The sequence below is a fragment of the Cyclopterus lumpus genome, chromosome 11 (assembly GCF_009769545.1).
Source record: "Cyclopterus lumpus isolate fCycLum1 chromosome 11, fCycLum1.pri, whole genome shotgun sequence".
Taxonomy (NCBI): domain Eukaryota; kingdom Metazoa; phylum Chordata; class Actinopteri; order Perciformes; family Cyclopteridae; genus Cyclopterus; species Cyclopterus lumpus.
In genome coordinates, this window is record NC_046976.1 from 9,746,420 (window position 1) to 9,767,655 (window position 21,236).

A 21,236-nucleotide genomic window follows, 5' to 3' on the forward strand; every position below is an offset into this window, starting at 1 on the left:
TTTATTATTTAACACATATCCTAGGATAAGAAATAAAAAAATCTAATATACTATAAAATAAGAAATCATGGTGACGTACATACTACATTATGCTTGTATGCCCTGGAGTCAGATTTTTTTTGTATTACTTTAATGGGGCGTTAATATTAATGTAATGGAATAATAATAAGCATATTTTATTTAAATTAAATATCACAATTCATTCCACATATATAATTACACAGATGTACGATACTTTATAGATATTTATATTCATACATATTTATTGTATTTGTATTTATTATTATTATTACTTATTTATAAACATTTATATATATTGTAAATAAAAGGAAATTTAACAAAGTACTATAGACAGGCTACAAGTTCATATAGAATTCCTAAATAAATATTATGACAATATCATGTTAGTCTCGTTTAGCAACGGGCTAAAGTGGGGCACACTAGTCCGCATTTACAAGCTGAGAAGACAAGAAAAGTCAAAAAGATGTCAAGCATGCAGAAATGGGTGCAGCCTTCAAAAACAAAAGACCCCTCGCTGATCAACAGATCCCCATCTTCCTTTAAATGCCGCCCCCTCCCTCTCCAACCCCCCTTTCTCTGGTCGAGGTGCATTGTGGGGAAGAAAGTCGTTGCCATTCGACCTCTGCGGGGCCTGCGCGGACGCAGCGAGAACCCTGAAATTCATTATGCGTTTAAAACCTTTATTTATTTCCGCATAACCTACATTCTCTCACCGGGAGGGCCAAAGCGGAGAAACGCAACGACGACGGTCCATCTCTTCCGGAAAATATATCGTTTATAAATATATTATTTTTGTCGGAAGGGAATACTGTTGAGAAAGTGAAGATTGTAATATATTTTTAAAAAAAATGTCCGGTGAGAGAAACCGCAGGTCGCTGGCTTTCCGAGGAGGTGGATTAGCTGGGTTAACGGGTTCCAGCGGTATCGGTGGGGGGAACTGTAACAGCTGGGAGGCCCCGGCCTGTCAAGACCGACATTTTAACGGGAACAGGCCGGATCAAGAGGAGGACAGCGATCTGGGGGCGAAAGGATCATCGCAGAAGAGAGTGGAGGGCGCGGGGTCTGTCAGCGATAGCACGGAACCCGAGGCGGAGGAAGAAGAGGACCCGGAAGAGGGCAGCTCGGCAGCCGGGGAATGCGACGGAGACGACCGTGTCGGCTCGGTGGAAGGGGAGGACGGGTCCAGGGAGAGGAATAGCCTGACGGAGGGAAACGGTCCCGACAACGCCGACAGCCAAGAGTCGGGAAGCGGAGCGACTGGGGGCGAGTCGGGATCCAGGAAATCGGGGGTCGAGATGAGACCGCAAACGTTGCTTCAGAAACACTCGTTATTCCACGCGAAGTGGTTGCAAGAGTTTCCTTGGCTCAAATTTGGCCAGGAGACGGGACTCATGTCCTGCTCTTGGTGTCACAACATTGCCACTAAAAACAGCGACGAGCTTGTCAAAGGCAGTCGCAACTACAAGCGGGCCTTGCTGCTGAGACATCACCTGTCTGCGGAGCACGGGAGGAACGACCCCTCCAAACAGGTAACGTTAGCTCGAGTCCCGGACGTTTCCGCGTTGTTACCAAGAAGTAACAAGAAATACCTGTCGCACAGTTTTTCCACGAGTTATGTCAACAAACGGTGTGTGTGTTGTCACTAATAGCGACAGTTTCTACAACTTCTTAAACGCAGCGAAGGCGATAAAAAGGATTGTACCTTTTTTAAGCTTCGCAATCCCTTCAGCCTGCTAACCCGAGCTAACAGCTAGCTTAGCCGCTTGTAGCTGTGCTGTAGCCGCAGGTAGCAGGAGATCGGCAGAGACGGCGGTGGAAAGCCCCTTGCGGGTTTAATGTAGACTAACTGGTATTGAATGGAAAAATGCCCTCACCACGTTTTTAGCACGAGAGACACAAAGCCTTCCGATTAATTTGCCGTCCAAAATGTGAGTGTCTGCCAACTTATCAGTCAAGCTATACACAAACCTCCTCCAGTATGACACCTGCTCGATACTATCACACCGGTGGCTCTTCCTTCAGAATGAAGGGTTTTAATTGCATGTCACAAACAACTTGTAATCGTCTTGAACTGCCTACAATGTAATTAGGAGTTGTAGAATATTTTATTTTGGATGGACACAATGTGACAATGTACATACAGCCAACCTTTTGTTGCATCTGTCTTGATTGCTAGCTTGCTAGAGGTCACACAATGGCAAGGGCTCGACCCTAAGCAGCCTTTGGGGAACCGCACCCCTACCCAACCCCCCCTCCTCTTGGCCTCTCATCATGCAGTTCTCTTGGCTAGCAGTCCCGGCTGACCTCTGGCGCATTTCTTCCTCCTCCACCTCCTCCTCCCTTTGGGGAGCTAAATTAGAGGCATTGTGCTAGGATGACCCCCCCAAAATCCATACATGGTGTCACTTGCAGGGCTGGACAAGAGGAGGAGAGTAAATCAAGTTGCCTGGAGCCTGACAGCTTGCCTGGCCCACATGAATTAGTGAAATAGATGTCAGTAAATGGAATGACAAGGCTTCACCTGACCCTGTCATCCACATGTTTCTGAATTAATGGATGCTAGTGTTATACCTTTGGGGCATATTTCATAACCTAGGCCCCATCCTTCATACATAAAATGCAATATTAGAAAAGTGCCACTCTTTATCTAATTGGCATATAAAGCCTGTTTTTACCGCAAGCTTGAGGTATGTATAAAGTTATTGACAGTATACTTATATTGGTTGCTTATAATCCAAAACAACCAAGCCATATTGCAACTATGTCTATTGACTTGCATGTGGTCTTTTCATTGGTTCATTATTTTTATTGCAGTGTAGGCAACATTTCTACACTACTCCTTCAGAGACCTCATAAAAACAGGGAGTGCATATTTGTCCGGACAATCTGGTGTCAAAGGGCATTTCTCCCATCCATCCAAAAAAAGTGTTACTACCTAGTGTTACTTCTGTTCTTTGGTCATTTCCACATACAACCTCCTATCCTGACAATGGTCAGGGCTGTCAGGGGAATTAAGAGCGGGGTGCTGTTTGACTCTAATTTGTGAGTGAAGAGGATTGCACTACTACATTTAGTTCCTTCCTTTGCACACGCAATCACTAATCAGAATGACTTAAACGTGATCTACTAACTTGTACACATCTCTAATTGGTAAGTAAGGGTGGATTAGGGGCTTGGTATGGCTTTTCCTTGACAACAAGGACCCCAGACACTGAGGTTATCCAATCCATTTCCTCATGTAGAATAGAGCTGGGACAATAAAGTGCTGCATTACTGGAAATTATTTTATTCAGATTTTTATTTTGTCAGTTTTGATCTTCCTCAGATTAGATTTTTCCTCTTGTGACTACCCTTTGAATAAAACTATTATCCTCTTCATGTATACAGTGCTGTTGAAATAATGAGCAGCAATGTATGTTAAGCGAGGTAGTATTATGAAGCAGTACATTAAAGGGGAATTATGGTTTTATGAGTCAACATCTTGTTCTATTCACCCATTCCTGGTGTTAGTCGGGCCTCTGCTGCATTCGTTAAAGCTAACTTGATTAGCCCTAGCATACCAGGGCAGCTGTGGTAAATGTGGGTCTCCTTGGAGAAGGGGGCCATTGTCCTTAATTCTCCAGACACTGTCTTGTGCTTAAATTATTCCCTATGCTCACTGGTAAAAGGTTCAGATGAGGCAAAAGTAGATGAAATTTAAGATCACATATCTGGGCTCTATATAAGTCAATTTAATGATCTAGTACCTATTTTTTCCTTTGTTCATAAATTGGTAAAAGCTTATTTGACGAACCCCATTGGTTATCACAGAATAATTTCATCACTACATACAGGGGATAACTCTTATCTACAACTTTTTGTTTCCTACACAGATACAAGTTAATTTCATTTTCAGTTCTCTCCATAAACTCTTCCTCTTGCATCCACTGAAGTGCTTTCTCATCGCTGCCTTTTTAATTTATGTCCATCCGTAATACAGACACCTGTTCACCAAACCCTGCAATGTATAAATATTCAACCTGGTCCAGGATGAGGCTTATGAAGCCACGTCAGACATTCCACGTTGCCTCATTCAGTCTGACGGCCATACGCATGTTTTTCAGATATGTTGGACCTATACAAGTTGTTTCACCCCCTCATTTTAGTTAAGACAATCACACTTATTGTTTAGAGTGAGTCTCCCTGAATGGGAAATGGGACCCACCCATGGCGTTCTGGTGTCTGCCAGATAGATGGGATGTTTATTGGGGGCCACAGGTCAGGAGAATGGGGTGGGGTGGAGCCAGAGGGAGAATTCTTCTTGTTGAATTCGTCAGTGACTCTACCCTCCCCACGTTTTCTTCCCCCCTATCGCTGCCTCTTCTGTCAGAGCATTGTTAGGAGGCCGGGAGACACTCAGTACAGCCCTCCCACACCTTGGGCCAAACGCACACTGCGGTATTGTTCTGGCATTTGGGTACAGACTATTGTGGGGGGGGTGTAATACAGTAGATGTTGGGGAAGGACCGGTGGAGATGGCCTCAGGGCTGGGCTGGTCATGGGACTGGATTTATTTACTGGTGGGTGGGGGTAGACTAGTGAAGGGTTGGAGGCAAATGTGTGCGTAAAAGGGTAAACAAAAACTTGTTTCAGTGGGTCATTATGTTGCATGGGGTACTGTGTTGTATCACATGATTCGTTAGAGGCGTGTCTAACTGATGCCAGTGCTTCAATAACCTTGAATTAATGGCCATCTTAGTTTGTTTAATACACCTGTAAATCAGTTCTTATTGTCCATTCACCGTAGATTATAAAGCATCCATGTCATACCTTCTTTTTCCCACCCAGCACCCTCTTGGATTCTCTTGCACTCTCAGTCTTCCACCCCTACCATCTCTGGCTCAGATAAAAACCTAGCCACGTCACAACTGGGGGAGGTTGATATTGTCCCCACATTCTCTCTTGGCTCCGGCTGGTTTTGCCTCCAGCATCTGCTGTGCAGGGTTGGTCTGCTGGTTCTCTAAGCTCCCAGCTCACACGTGGCACATCTGGAGAAAGGATGATAATGATGATGATGCTGATGAGGCCAGTATGGTGCAACTTATCCAGTACCAGGCTGTCCTAACCTGACTCCAATAAGTACACACACACACACACACACACACACACACACACACACACACACACACACACACACACACACACACACACACACACACACACACACACACACACAACTCGTATCAGAACTGCCAGGCAAAGTCTTACCTCTTTGGCCAATTGCCTTGCTATGTGTAATGGATAAAAGCTGTGAGGAGTCATGGGGTTTGGGTTGGATGAGTCGATATGATAAAGTATGACTACAAATACCAACTAGGAGTCTGATAGCACTTGTTTATTTGTAGCATTTATAACATATTTGCTATTTTTTATGTTCAACCCTCACCGTCTACTGACTTAGTGTTTGACTGTTTTCATCAAGCTTGTTTGGTCTAAACCTATCAAAGACAAGAGCAATGGACAACAGCAGAATCTGCATGTAATCTAACTTGGTAGCATATCCAGCACCTATTGTTGTGATTGCTCTCCTGCCCTTCACCACACCAATATATTCCACCACGGCACTCAACATGATGACCATGCCCCTCCACAAGCTTTGATGTGTAGATCATGGAATAATTTTCTTTCTCCCTCGCCATCCTTTTCGCCTAACCCACACGCACTCCGGCTTCTTTCTATGCTTGCGAGTGGGAGCTGCTGTGTAATAAGAGAGTGAGTGCCGAAACCTTTCACAAAGGCCTACAGTGAGTGGACAATGAGCCTCGGGGAGAACACGGGCTATTGTGAAGGCTAAAATGGGGTGACCCAACTCCTCTCTATCGCGCTGGCTTTCCGTCCCTCTCTGCTCCACATTTTTCTCTCCGCCCTTTTTCTTGAGGCTCAAGGTCTTGCAATCTCTGCCTCATGCTCTCACTCTTTTCTTTGTGCGTCAGTTATCACTCTTTTCTCTTTTATACTCTAACCATGTATCATATTTTCACACATATTTCTATGAACTCTGATTCCACTTTCTTTGCCAACATTGTTTTACTTTCTCTACATTTCTGCTCTTGTCCTCTATTCTTTTCCTTCCTCCTGTTTATTTTATTGTCTGCAAAGTACGTCCACTTTCCCCCCCTCTTTTATTTCTCACACATTCTGCCTCTAAATTCATTCCATCCCATCTCTCTTCATCTCGTCCCTCCAGCTGTGGCAGAGGATGATAAGCCCCCCCTATACTATGCTGTGTGCCCGGGCTGCCCTGGACAAGCACTACAGTGTGGAGGCAGTAGGGGTGAGGGTGGGGGTTGGGTGTGGACCTCAGAGAAATGGATTTAATCTGAATTACCCGAGCTGAAACCCCAGCTGTGTGTACGTGTAGGCAGCTTGGTTTCTGTGTGGTTGTGTGCGAGTGCATGCATGTGTGCGCAGCAGAGACTGTGGTGGGCGGAGGCAAAAAATACAGGGCTCAAGCAATGTGAATTATTCTGGATTAGGACATCTGCTGTGCTATTCTAAAATGTGCCATAGATGTATGATGCTACACATGTGTGGGCATGTGTTTTTAAATGTAGAACGATAACATGGAGTTCTACACATGCAGGGTGTATTTGCAGTTTTTGTCTTTTTATTTGGTCCCGTTTTGTCAATGCATATGTAAACGTATGCATACACATGTAAATACTCCCCTGTGCTCCGTACCAGGCTGGCCGATTTCCCTGTTAAGTGGGGGAGGGGGAGTGTGGCTGTTACAGGGTAGTTCTGTGCTTCTGCCAGTTCCCCTCCCATCCTACAACCACGTTGTGTCCTGCTCTCGACATTCGTCGGCCCTCCTCAAGGTCTAAGTATGGCCCATTTTAGATATAGCTTCCAAATTAAAGAAAGGGAGAATTATATTGTGTAATGTGTATACAATCTTGAATCTTACAAAAATATCTTCTAATCTAGCTTTGAGGGTGAAGTCAAATTGGATTGTGACATCATTAATCATTGTCTAGACTAGGTTTTCTAAAACCAAGACATTCTCTTGACTTAATACAAATGGAGTCTTACGATTATGCTTCAGGGAAAGTCCTTGCTGTCTCTTCAAAGCAAATGGAGTTCTCAATTTTTCTTTTTTAAATCTAGGAATATAGCCAGAGATGATGTCCCTTGCTTACTGTGTATTTTTTATTTTTTGCCTTGGATACCTGAACAAATGCACTTGCAAAGTGGCATCATGTTGAGATTTTGGGAGTACAGCATGAATGGAATTTAATCGGATAAAATATTCCATCTACCTAAAAGGTAAACAGTGAGCGTTAAGTTTTCTCTACAGATTGATGCAAAGCCACAATATATTTTGTCATTTGTGGAAGAGGTGTCACTGTTGTTTTGAACTGACTGAAAATGTTGCCAGTTTTTTACTCTGGGGTTGTATCTATAGCAAATCAATTGGTTATAATGGCTTGTACTAAAACATACTCCCTTTCTATATGTTCATTTGCAGTCTTTCAGAGTTTATCTTTTTGGCGTTTACATTTTTGTGTTGGGACTTGTAGTTTAAATTTAATGGAGACAAGGCATTGATTAAGGGGTTTAGGTAATACAAGCCAGCCTAAACATATCACGTAACACGCCTTTCATTGCCTCATTCCCACCTCCTCATAACAGAAGCCTGTCAAACCTGTTTCCTCCTTAGGTCAGGTGTGCCGGTTGCACACTAGGTGCCTTGAAGGTGTTGTGTGTATTTATTCAGAGTTACAGGGAGGTAACATATATGTTTGTGTGTAAGTACGTCTTTAAGTCAATAATAGTTCTCATTCTTCTCTTTCATGTAAAAGGAGACAATGAGGCCCTCGGACAATGGCAGCCCCTCCACTAACTGCTCAGAGGAAGACTACCGCAACAAGTCCAATGAGAACTCCTACTGTTACCAGCTTCTCCAGGAGCTGGACAAGCAACGCAAAAGTGGCATCCTCTGTGACGTCAACATAGTCGTCTCGAACCGGGTGTTCCGCGCACACAAGAACATCCTGGTGGCGGGCAGCCGCTACTTCAAAACCCTCTACTGTCTGACCAAGGGCGAGGCTCAGGACCAGGCTACGGTCACACACCTGGATGTTGCTGCTGTGCAGGGCTTCTCCGTTATCCTCGACTTTCTCTACTCTGGGAATCTGCTGCTCACAAGCCAAAATGCCATTGAGGTGATGTCTGTTGCTAGTTACCTCCAGATGACAGAGGTTGTACATTCATGTAGGGCTTTTATAAAGAATGCCCTGAATATCAGCATCAAGCAAGAGGCTCCTGATTCAGTGGTGGTGGACTACAACAAGAGGCAGATGGTGTCCAAAGAGGGACAGAGAGGGCTGGACCGGAAACCAAGCAACTTCTGGGCCACAAGCATCCTGTCAAAGCTGTCGATCAAGGCCAGCAGCAACAATCAAGGAAAGGAAGCAATGGATGAAGAAGACGAAGGTGGCAGGGTGAAGGATGAGACCAGTGATATAGAGGTGACAATGGTTGGTGAGGGCTGTGCCCTGGTGACCCCCGGAGCCTCTGGTAACTGGACCCACCACAACGACAACTCGTCTGATTCAGGAGAGACCAATGAAACGCGGTCGGCGAGTGGCCAGGTGCAGGTGTTCGTCTGGAACAAGCCAGCCAAAGGTGGCGCTGCAGCAGCACCCGCAGCCATAAAACGAGAAGCACCAGATGCTGCGGCAGGAAGCGGACGGAGGAAAAAACAGACCACCACGCGGCGTTTTGTGTACAACTTTCCACCAGAGCCCGAGGAGGGATTTGACGAGGGGATGTTCATCCAGCCCGCTGCCTCCTACCCCAGAGAGGACTTCTCCTCCCTCTCCGAAAATGCTGGTATGACACACATTTGAACTTCTGAACAAACTTCACACTCTCGCCCCCTGGTCCCTTCCCTTTATAATATATGAATTTATTTTAACTCGTGAATTTCTTATTCCTATTAGTCACACTGTAAACTCAATGTGAGTAAAGGGAAGAGGCTCCCTTTTTAAGGTAGATGGGTACATGCAGAATTTCTGTGACTTATAATCACAATTACTTCCGTATTTATAATACAGAAGTATTGTACATATTTTCCTACATAAGGTATGAAAAGCTCTGTTAAGACACACTAAAAATGCATTTTATGCACCAGCCTAGAGCATTCAGCAGTGGCGTATGGTAGTTATGAATGACCCCAGTGCACAATATTATGACGGTTATGAGTTACTTACTGCTGCGTTTATGTTTGAAAGGTGTGACTGCTTGCTTGGCTTGCAGATGTGCTCAGCGTTCCCCTCAACTAACTACTGTGTATCATCATGTCACAGGATCAAACTCAGACTTGAAAAAAATACAAAAACAATAAAATAAATTGTTTAACTCAATAGTTTTATAGTTTATTTATAGTGGGGTTTTTGTTTAATGAAGAATAAGCATATCCACTTGTTATAGATTGCTACTGGCTATTTCCTCCACCAAAAAATTTAAACCATGACCATTTTTCCTTTTTCAAGGGGTCGTATACCAAATGGCACCATTCTTAATTTAATGAGTTCTTCTCTGAACACAGGTGGCTATCTGAATCACTTGGTAGGGCTTGTTCTCTGCCCATCACATTGTTGTGGGCCTGCTCTCTCACTCCCATGCAACTGCACTATTTACGCCCTTAGTATTAAGTTAAATGAGCTTTTTTGCACTAGAGGCTATTTAAACATGCAAAGCACAACAGCATGGCCAGGGTCAAGGAAGAATTTTGTTGAAAAAGAGGTGGTATTGGTAGCTTTTTATAATGACCAATCCTGCCAAAATTCTTGACTGGCAGGAAGATCCTAAATGAATCACAGAAATGTCTTGAAAGAAAAGCAGTGGTATACGCTATCCGCTAACCTTTTGGCTGAATAATTTGCAGGTGTGCATTACAATAATGTCTGCAAACCTGGCCTTTAGCTACTGCTAGTGAGAGACACAATAACCAGTTATGTCAGGTAGCATCATTAGCTAGATTCCTCTCTGCCGTATGCCCCACCCTCTCCCCCATCACCTCTAAACACTAAGATTACTAACATTCAGTTTCTTCTTGTTCCAACATTTACTTGAAGCTAAATTATAACAAACTGAGACCCCGTTTTATGATGGCTGCACCATAGAATCAGTGTATATATAGCAAAACTGTATTTACAATAATTTAGATTGTAGATTTGAACAATGCCTGTCCTCGCATCATGCATTTGTAATGATTTACCTGCCAAGGGCTGAAGAGGATAACCCTGATGGGTTATGTGGCTTCAGTATTTGATCCTCTTTTTGTGGTCTTACAGCCAGTACAAGTTTGCAGAATTGAAATGTAGCACTGAAAGACCACAACATTGCTACTTCAGGGGAGCATTGCTTCATTTACATGACTGATCTGTCACCCTATAGTTACGTAGCTAATCATGTCACAAAACTGATGCTAATATAAGCTTAGCTGTGGTCGCCCCAAGCAGGAATCATTGGCACCATCACTTGGAATCATGATGAAATTATTGATCACACTGTAAACGGTATGGATTTTCATTTTTTAAGCTTTTACACTTAATAGGATGTGTGCTTATAACTACCTACCCTGCTGTGCCCGGCCAAGAAGTGAGTCACTCCTGGCCTTGATCTCCACTAATCATTTCAGAGCACGGGGGGCTAACCAGAGTTACACCCACCTGGAGTGCTTTGTGTTTCCACAAAGCTGCTGAGACTTGTTCTGAAGAAAAGACAAGACATTTTATATGGTTCAATTCAATGGTTCACATCGGTATGTTAAAATGTTTTATGGGGGGGAAAATAATGACATCGGTGAGTAAATTACATATCCTAAAGGTACACAGAGTATGCTGTTGTTGGTTAAAACCTTGAGTGCCTATGAACTTTCGATTACTGTTTAAATCTTGCTTGATAAAACTTGCTTTCTCTTCGCTGTTTGATACCTTGCACTTTCTGTCCTGTAATCTATCCATTCACATACAGTGAAGCGCTCTTGGTAATCTCTTCTCTCAGCTCCGGCTAGCTCCTTCTGTTGGCCCCATTAAGCGGGGCACTCCATGTAACCGTAATAATATTGCATATTAAGTCGAGTGGTATGGACGGGGGGAGGAAGGGGAGGATTTTGAGGCACAAAGTGGGTGTAGAAAGAGAGAGAACTTAATTTTGTGTGTGCAAGAGGGAGCGAAGCCGTCCCTAATGCAGGAAAATGAAGAAAGCAGGGGAAACATTTCTTCCCCCAGGCTTCCCTAAATGCACTTGAATGCTCTTAGTGCCTCCAACTCCTCCTATGGCTCTTTTTAATGTGTGCACAAAGTGATCCAGGGTGTTGTAATAGCCTTGAGAGAAGCTCAGTTAGTTTGTCTGCATGTGTGCTAAATCTCCAACCTTCCCCCTGTCAAGTATCTGTGTTGTTTAGCTCCATGTCTCTACTTAATGTATACTACATTTCCAAATAAAGATATGGTTAAGACTTCAAGTAGGCTGTTAGTCACAGTAAAAGGTTTCAAGGAAACTGTTTACCCTGAAATGATAGTTCTGTGTTCAACAATCCATTCATTCACTCTTACACTATAGTCAATGTTAACAGTTAAAATTTCTCTTTTGTAAGAAAAGTGTCTTCCGAATGTTTTTATTCCTGTTAAGAGTGCGCCTGAAACGTTTTTTAAAAGTGTTGTGGCTGTTTGGTCTGACTGGGTTTTTGAAAGGGATTTCTTTCATACCCTTCACTCTGTCCATCTGTTAAGACAAGAGGAGACGGACAGAGGACAAATGGAAAGACACAACTCAGCTCTCCCTGCCTCCGTCTGCATTGAGTCCATTACGGTTCTTAAATCTGAAGACATGTTTTCGCCAAGCGTTTCATTGACATAGTTGTTTGCTTGTTATCTGTAGGTTGAGTGTCCGTGAAAGCTGCTTAATATAGACTTTGATATTGAGTGTCTTTGTCGACACAGTAAAAGCTTTGTAGCCCTGCCATCATGTTTTAGAACATTTACTTTGTAAGAAGTGGGACTCACTCATGTGTATGTAATATTCTGCATTTGTTTACAAGTTTCTGGGTAGAAAGCTGCTGTGTCATGGAGTCTACTGTACATATAGCATCAAGGTACCAAACTATTAATGCCATTTTTCAGTCTACATCTCCTGGAACGTATATGAAAATATGGTCAAGTACCATTTATGGACCGAGAGCCATTTGTCAAGGCGTTCAGTTGGTTCCCACAGCCTCTCTGCTGTGTACGGCGCTCATTTGTTGGGACTCTCTTTAGATATGTGTGTCACATGATGTCTAAAAATGTTAGTTACGCCTTCCCAAAATATTGCTTTACAAACTTAAAATGAGACTGTGTCCAATCATTAGCCATGTCTGCTGAGGGTTATTAGATTATTCTTTAACACACAGTCATGCAGAATACACTAAAAAGGATTTATCGTTTTTCTGTCCGAGCCTATGAACAGTCATCTACCAATATGAGCTGTCCCAGTTTCCCGCAGTGATGTCACTCATTTGGGTTTCATTTTGCTTCAGTTTGATCGGTGCTGTCATCCTCCAAGGATGGAAACGTAGTAGCCCAAATGGTGGTATGTCTGCACTTTGAAATGTGTGCTTGCTTTAAAGTCTTTTTTAAAATCTCTTATTTTCAAGAGGTTCCTCAACGAATAGAATGTGGAGGGCTGCAACTAACAATTATTGTCTTTATTGTGTCATACACTGATTATTTTCTCAATCGGTGTATTAAAATGCCAGAAAACCGTCATAATTCTCTGGAGTTCGAGGTGTGTGTCGTTTCTTTTTGTCAAACAATTTTACAAGACAGAGAATAGTAGAACATCTTCACATTTTAGAGGCTTGAACCATCAAGTAAGTGTGTGTATATATATATATATATGTGTGTGTATATATATATATATATATATATGTATATATATATATATATATATATATATATATATATCCCTTTGCTGGAAAAACTGTCTGAAGCAATTGGAGGTAGACAGTTTACAGAGTAACAGGACGGCTAGTGCCGTGTGGAAAATAACAGTTGAAAGTGAAGGCTGCTTTCACCGATACAAGTACTTTGCCATTGCCGTCTGCTCTAACCACGCTGAGCCCACAGTCAACACTCATGGCCAATAAATTCTTGGGTCTTCTCCAAACTGCACTGTTGGATTGTTTAAAGGGTGCGTGCTGCACACACAGCAGGTGAACTGCATTTGCATACACACTAGTCTGTTGAAGCGTGCACTCCAACGCACAATAACTTCCCCAATCCCTTCGAGGTGCAAAGCCGCTATGGGCAGTCCCTTCCCTCCCTAATCCACTCTAATGCACTGGGGCTGTCCTCACTATTCCAAATATTGACCCAGGGAGAATGGACACACACACACACACACTCTCAGGGGCGTGTCTTTAATGGGCTCTAAGCGCTGATGCTGGAAGAACCGGACACACACAGGTGCTCTCTCACAAACGCTTACAAAAGCTGAGTGTAAGCTGAGCCGGAGTGAGGGTTCTACTCTAATTAACCCCTTCCCTGCTGGAGCCCTGGTTACACCATAGTTAGTTGCCCTGGCCTGGGGAACACACTGCTTTACATATAGTAGGAACCCCTGCATGTGTGTGTGTTTTGTGTGTGTGTGTGTGTGTGTTTGCCTATGTTGTTAACTGAAACTTCCATTGTTTCATGTGGGGGGTAGTTAGTCGTGTACACAGGGCGTTGTGAGGTGTGCACCCCCTCTCCAGCCCAGGCTCTCAAACGCCTCTCACCTTTTTCTCCCTCTTGCTTCTCTCCTCCCCCTCCTCCTCCTCCTCCTCCTCCTCCTCCTCCTCCTCCTCCCCCTCCCCCTTTCCCAGAGCTGGCCAATCAGATCCAGTATAGCATCATCCAGGACTTACAGCAAGGGGAGTCCTGGGAGAATGGTAAGACGCTGCACTCTTTAGACTACCGCAAAAAAACAGAAATCGGGCTGCTTCAACAAAATGTGCAATCTTTAACTAAAATGCATTTTCTCAAATGAGTGTGGGCAGTCAGTAGTGTAAATGTCCCCACTGCGGGACTAATAAAGGGTTATCTTATCTTAGTTCTCCTTGAATAAGACCGCAGACAAATACCCTATTTCTGTTTTAAGGGTTCGTGATCTACCAGCGTTACGATGCATAATTGAACTGCATGACCCTGTTGCACAAAATGATCATGTTATCCCCATGTCAGTCATTTACAAAATATAGAAAATTAATGGTTAACCTCAATTGTATCCATAAAAAAATCATAAACTTGCTTCAATTGGGTCTCGGGGAAGCCAGTGTGTCTCAGAAGTAGACAGTCATTGACTACAGTACACAGGGCTTTGTGACCTGATTCAAAGTAATAAATACTAAGTATGGATGTTAGTATGCAGATTGTTCTCAATACTGGAAATGAACAATACTCAAAATTGAAAGCATGCATACAAAAAGACCTGATTTTGAGTGTTGAACGCTACGTTCCCACAATTCATTGCACAAAGGCAACGGAGTAACTTCTCGTACCTAGAAAAATGTATAAGGATTATCTTATATTTGAACACCCCAGAAAACAACAAAATAATGTTGCTGTACTTGTACATCAGTTTGATTGACAGGCATCAGGTGGAGTTGTGGTTTGAGACATCAGCTTAAAAAACATGAGGGGGACACGGGAAATGGTCCTCAAGGTTGTATCGAAAAAAATGTAGTATAATATTTAAACAAATACCCGTTTAAAAATAAATAATATTTAATCTAATTTAGACCAGCTCAATAATATTTTGTCTGCTCTCTATTTGTAATGCCAGATAGGCTTAAAGATTTAATCTTATTTGAATTAAGTTAAGATCCTGTTGCACATCCATAAGGTGTACAACACACACACACACACACACACACACACACGGTAAATACACAGGTGACCTGCTTCTCATCAACCCTTCCTCCTCACTACTCCCCTTAGCAACCTGCCGTAACAACGCCTCTGTTGTGTGCAGCCTGGCTCAAACAAAAGGCTCGGCCCTGTTCCCCCCCACTCACTCAACGCTGAAGACTAGCCGCTCTGTTTGGAGTCCTTTCAAAATCAATACATTGCTTATTTATTTGGAAGCCCAGCTGTCCTCAGTAGCTTCTTGGCATAAACATCCCAAGAATAATGAAGACCGTCCTGGTGTGAGACATCTGGATTTTTTTCTTTGAGACACTGAAATATCGAAACGCACCATATGAGCTTCTCGTTAAGTTGTATATTAGTCAATATTGATGGATGATGCAGGAAGGTGCTGGTGTTTCTTTTAATTGTCTTTAATGTTAGGAGTTGATAATCATATTATGGAACATATCCAGAATTGTGTGCAATTTCTGTAGTCTCACATTATTACTTGCATTGTGGTTCATGTTAAGTTTGTTAATTTAAGTCATTACATTATTAGTTTGACCTGTTTTTGTGAAAAGTGTTCTGGTTGCAATCACAACCGTTACATTGACGATGCTGATTTCTAGAGTATCTTCCTTCAAACGGTTTTATTATGTCGATCCATGTTGAATATGAATCCATCTTAGACTTGTAGACCCCATTGGAAACGGGCACCAGTTACTTAGCAACAGTGACAGAGCTGGATTGTGAAGTTAACATAGCTGCCACAATAAACAGTTTTATCTCAGTTTAACAAACTCTGATGAAAGGTTTTTCTTGTGATGCATCACTTTGTGGTGTGTTATTCTCTCTAATGGCTACCGCATCCTAACTGTGATTTGATAAACAGGATATTGGTTCCTGATGCACCCCTCTCTCATTAGAGGATCTATAGATGCAAATGTAACTTTGAGTGATCAATGTCTTCTCCCATCTCCAGTTTGATCTTCCAATCTAGTCAAATTAAAACTCAAAGAACAAACCATGTTTTTTTTTTTTTTTTAAGCTGTAATTCTACGATAAACTAAAACATTGTTACTAAATCACTGCTGCTGCATGTTTTGTGTTCTTCTCTATCTCTAACCAGGCGAGTCCTCACACCTAGCCCTCAATAAGCTCAAGTGCCCGCACTGTAACTACATCGCCAAGCACCGGCGCACGCTCAAGAGGCACCTGATCATCCACTCGGGCGTGCGCTCCTTCAGCTGCGACATCTGTGGCAAGCTGTTCACCCGCCGCGAGCACGTAAAGAGACATTCCCTGGTGAGTCCACGTATGCACAGAATTCAATTCAATTCAGTTTATTTTATATAGCCCAATATCACAAATTACAAATTTGCCTCAGAGGGCTTTACAATCTGTACACATACGACATCCCAGTCCCAGGACCTCACATCGGATCCACTCCTCTTTTACACCAACCATGTGATGTGCATCCACCATCTTGTGTCAGCCTCACTCCAGGAAGAGTCGCTCCTTGCAGTACAGTAGCTTATGGGATCTAAATAAATAAACAAACTCATGCCTTGCACTCCACCGCATGCTTTCTGTCTGGGAGTGAGTGCAACAAGGTATTTTATATCCACAGAATGTTTAACGACGTTTCTATTATAAAACGCATACTTTTTTTTGCTTATGTTAATGCCGAGCATCCACACTACCCCGGAGTCTTAAACCTTCAAAAACGAAGGGATTAGCGAGCGGCGTGTCCAGCAGCATTATCAGCCCCATTGAAGGCACGTGTGGAGTCACGGTTTGTGGCTTTGATGAGGTTGATGTACACAAAACAGAAGACTTTCCTTTATTTAATAATGCTTATTTTGAAGTTCAGAAAGAAACTGCCAACCAACCAAAACATAAATGCTCTCCTGTGCGACAGGGACTTCCAGCCCTCCGGCAGAGATTGTGAGAACAGACAACAACGAAACCGGGTCGAAACTAGTGAGCCGTGATGACCCATAATTTAGTCAAGCTTATATTTGTAAGAGAGAGAGATATACAACTGCAGCCTCCTAACTAAGTTTGAAAAATACAACTTTTTAATTGTCTAAGATTATAGAGGAAGATCTTAAGTATCAATTCTGACCTTTTTATTATTTAAGAGTACTATAAAACTATTTAATAGAAGTGTTGGTACTAAGCAAGCAACCTACTTCCTGTTTCCAACAGTATCTGCATGCCCAGTGTACGGGAATAGTCGTGAATCTTTCCTAAAACGATGCTGGAAAGCCATGTAGATGTTTTTGTGTTTTAAAACCCCATTTTTCAATGGAAATGTAGTTGTGTGGATGAAGCCTCAGAGTCTCTTTCAAAGTGGTTCAAAACAAATGGATTAGAAATCAGGAGGTTATATAATTGTATTGGCAGCTACTTGAAAAGAAAGGCAGGCATTGTCCTGTAAAGTAATAATGTAACCTGCCAGAAAAACATGCAAATGCTCTACTTCTGATTTCTTGCTACACATGTAATGGAGAATATATTTAGTCCATAAAGGAATAGTTTGACGTTTCTGGAAATGCGCTTATTTGCTTAATGGATGAAAAGATGATAATACTTTGTATGCATGCATGTAGCTACCACTCGTAGCACATTAGCTTAGCTTCACACAAAGACTGGAAACGGGGGGAACAGCTAGCCTGGCTCTATCAGAATGTAACAAAATACCAGTATCGCTAAAGTTCACTAATTAAAACGCATCTTATTTGTTGATTTAAAAAAATAATAATAATTCACTCTATGCTAAGCTAACTCTCTGCTAGTGGTAGCTTCACATTTTGTGTCCCGTACTATACATTTTCTCATGACTGACATTTTTGAGAAATACACTTAAACGCTGTCTTGCTGCCAATGTGACTTCAACCTTTAAAGGGAATGGTGAATCCAAACTTCAAATGGCAACCAACCTGACAACCAACGTTCTCTCCCCATCCCTCTTACAGGTGCACAAGAAGGACAAAAAGTACAAGTGCATGGTGTGCAAGAAGATCTTCATGCTTGCAGCCAGCGTCGGCATCCGTCACGGCTCGCGGCGCTACGGTGTGTGTGCGGACTGCGCTGACTCGCACCAGGCAACTCAGGAGGGCCTGGAGGGCATGGAGTTTCCTCGAGACGAAGACTTCGAAGGCGAGGAAGGGGAAGACCTGGATGGGGAGGAGCCAACCGACAACGACCAATCAAATTGGGGTGAGGGCAACACTGGTGCTGCCCCGGAAGAGGACTAAGAATTTTAACAAGCTTGAGAAACAAAACAAAAAAAAGTTGATGTTTAATATATTATGTATACAAAAACTAGCTGGTAAACAATCAACTCCAAAGTGCTATCAAACCTTGAGGTTACTTAATTGTGCAAGTATATGACAAAGAGACGGATTTAAAATTTAAAAAAAGCTTTCGTAGTGGGAACTCCAAGATGTACAGATTTTATTATTGTTAAATGTGTCCAACTCTGGGCCCAGAGCCCATGCAAGAACGATTCTATCGACGAATAATATGATAAATCAGGTTTTTGGTGATGTATTTTTGTTTCCTGTTTTTCGGGGGGCGGGGGGATTTGGGCAGGGTGATGATGTAGTTTTGAGTTGGGGTAGGCCAATCATCTAAAAACAGCAAAATGTTAATTATTTAATTTATGAAGAGAGGTTATTATGGTCTTATCAATAATTTTTTGTTTTTGTTGTTTTTGTCTGCAAGCAGAAGCACAGAAATGGCTGTTGCTTTCTGCACAATCTGAAAGTATATTGCTTTGTGCTTGTAGAAGTACACAGAAGAGCATTATTGTCCACAGGAAGATTTTTAACTTGCTCTGTAGAGTTTAGATGCGCTAAATATTATTATATTCTTTTCAAATTTTCTTTCTTTCCCTGTACAAATCTTGGAACCAAAAAAATCTGTTTTGCGACTCTAATGTATCACAGCCATATTTATGATTAATTTAAGAGGGCTGTGGTATTGTGCCAAACAGACCGCACACCAAGATTTAGCAGGAAGCAAAAACTACTGAATACGCTTAGAAAAAATATAAAAGAGACGTGAGGTTTTTTTGTTAAGCGGGAAAAAAGATGACAAAAAAAAAAGCGAAAGTACAAGGGGAAATGTTATTGCTAGCTTTATACAAATCACGGCGTCACAGTAACACTTTATTATTATTATTAATAAACAAAAGCATTTGACTTTCACTTAAAGCTTGAATTTTGCCAAATGACGAAACGTTTGGTGCTGTAATGCTTGTCGCAGAATACTGGACCTACAGGCTATATATGATGTTTATAATCATAAAGCTTAAACTGACTCAGTTATACATATGTAATCAGCTTAAACTATAGAACACTGTTGTGCTACGGCGACTATCAGGTATGCTTTGCCATTGTTTTGAAGCTTTTATTTTATTGAATGCACACACACACACACATACCATTTTGTAGAACTACCGGCAGTACTTGTAATTGACATTTTGAGGACCTAATAGATATCAATACCTGTATACGTTTGTTTATATTTGGTACTGAGTTATAAAGTAAATACAGTATATATATATATATATAGATATATCTATCTATATATATTTTGAATCACTTGAACGTTGTGAGAAGAAAGAAGAAAGTCATGATGTGTGATGTTAAAGTCTGACAACTCCATTTTTCATGTGTAAAAGGTAAACAAATTGTCACCGGTTTAATTTGATGTAGGTTTGTTTTTATTTCTTCAGGTCTGCCAGGTAGAAAAACACTTTGTTCCACAAAAAGTGAAGCTCTATGGCGCCTCATAGACATGCACTTACTTTTGTGTTCATGAAAATATTTCTTTTTTTATGTTTCTTCGCTTCCCCAAAAGCGGGTCTGAATGGAACTATATAAACTGTTGTGTCTTTCTTCCAATGCGCAACTTTTTTTATTATACATTTTGTTTTTGTTATTTAATATTATATATTGACTCCAAAATGCAATCAAGACTGTTAATTTCTATTTGTCCAACCAAAATTGTGGTTTTTAATTATTGTTGATATAATGTATGAGAAAAGCCAGGTGAAAACTTGCTTAGTGTAGAAAATCCTTGCTCGTGTCTGTAATTGTTGAGATTTTTTAAATGTTTTTATGCTACAGAATCATTCACTTTACCCTGGATACATATTTTTGTTTAATTTTGTGATTTCCACAGATGTTTTCTTTCTCCTTTTGTTATTTCATAAAGCACATATTTTCTAAAGAAACACGGATTGTTTGCGGGTTAAAACCTTGGAACAGCAGTATCTGTTCATATGCAGTGGAATATACAGAATATACTGAAGTGCTAATGATACAGAAGATGTGTAACCTCCCTTTACTCTCAGTGGAAGAAGATATATTTTAAGTCGGAGAGATATTCATCCTCTTCCTGTCACTTTTACCTTTAAATCACTGTGGGAGGGGTTATGTTACGGATAAGATATATATATATATCTATATATGTGGAGATTATATGAGATAAATATATAAATATATATATGAAGAATATATTATTTAACCAGTGGATTTACTTAATGGATCACATTGACGGTCAGCTCCAAACCTACTGGCCTGGTGGTTTATTTCCCTGAACTTTATCCTTCCTCTTTCGCTCTCTGTTCACGCTGTGTGCTTGCTCATTACACCATCCTGTTGTCTTGTTTGTTCTTTTGATACTATACCATCCTACTGATTTTACTGTAATGAATGAAACTCAAAACTATGATGTATCATTTTAGATTTTATGCTGTATTTGTTATATGGACAAAAAAAACAACACACAAAACGAAGCAAAAACACTACAGATTTAAAGCAGAGGTTTTTTTCCCCAGCTGTATTTTTTTACGCTGTTGCAAAAGGTTGTATTTTTCAATTTCTCTCGAACTTTAACAGTAGTGCAAAACTTGGGCCGCGCCTCAGTGCCCTCCGAACACAAAGCAAATTCAGGTTACTCTTTTTACGTTTTTATCAAAGGTTTTCAAAGATGGAACTACATTCTCCTTTTTTCTGTCTGAATTGTACTACTGTTCCTCTCTATACTACATTTTAAGAATAAAACTTTGATATTGCTTTAACTTTTTTGTCCACTTATTGTCTTTTCATCTGATGATGCTAAGAACAAACGTATCTCTCTTCATGTCTATATTTAGACTCGAAACAGCAAACCTTTTCTTTTCAAAACCACCCAAAGACATTCAGCTCAGACTAGGAACCAGTTTTTGTTTACGGTTATCTTTTTTTATGTATAAAGCTGCGCTCTATTACAAACAAAACC

At 41.5% G+C, this 21,236-nt stretch overlaps 1 protein-coding gene across 1 annotated transcript; it reads left to right on the forward strand.

Moving 5' to 3' along the window:
- The first annotated feature begins 611 nt into the window (after nt 1-611).
- zbtb10 (zinc finger and BTB domain containing 10) lies at nt 612-19,054 on the forward strand. Its single transcript, XM_034544665.1, has 5 exons — nt 612-1,550; nt 7,863-8,895; nt 13,916-13,981; nt 16,069-16,244; nt 17,921-19,054. The coding sequence occupies exons 1-5, from the start codon at nt 870-872 to the stop codon at nt 18,200-18,202; spliced, it is 2,238 nt and encodes a 745-aa protein (XP_034400556.1). The 5' UTR covers nt 612-869; the 3' UTR covers nt 18,203-19,054.
- The last annotated feature ends 2,182 nt before the right edge of the window (nt 19,055-21,236 follow it).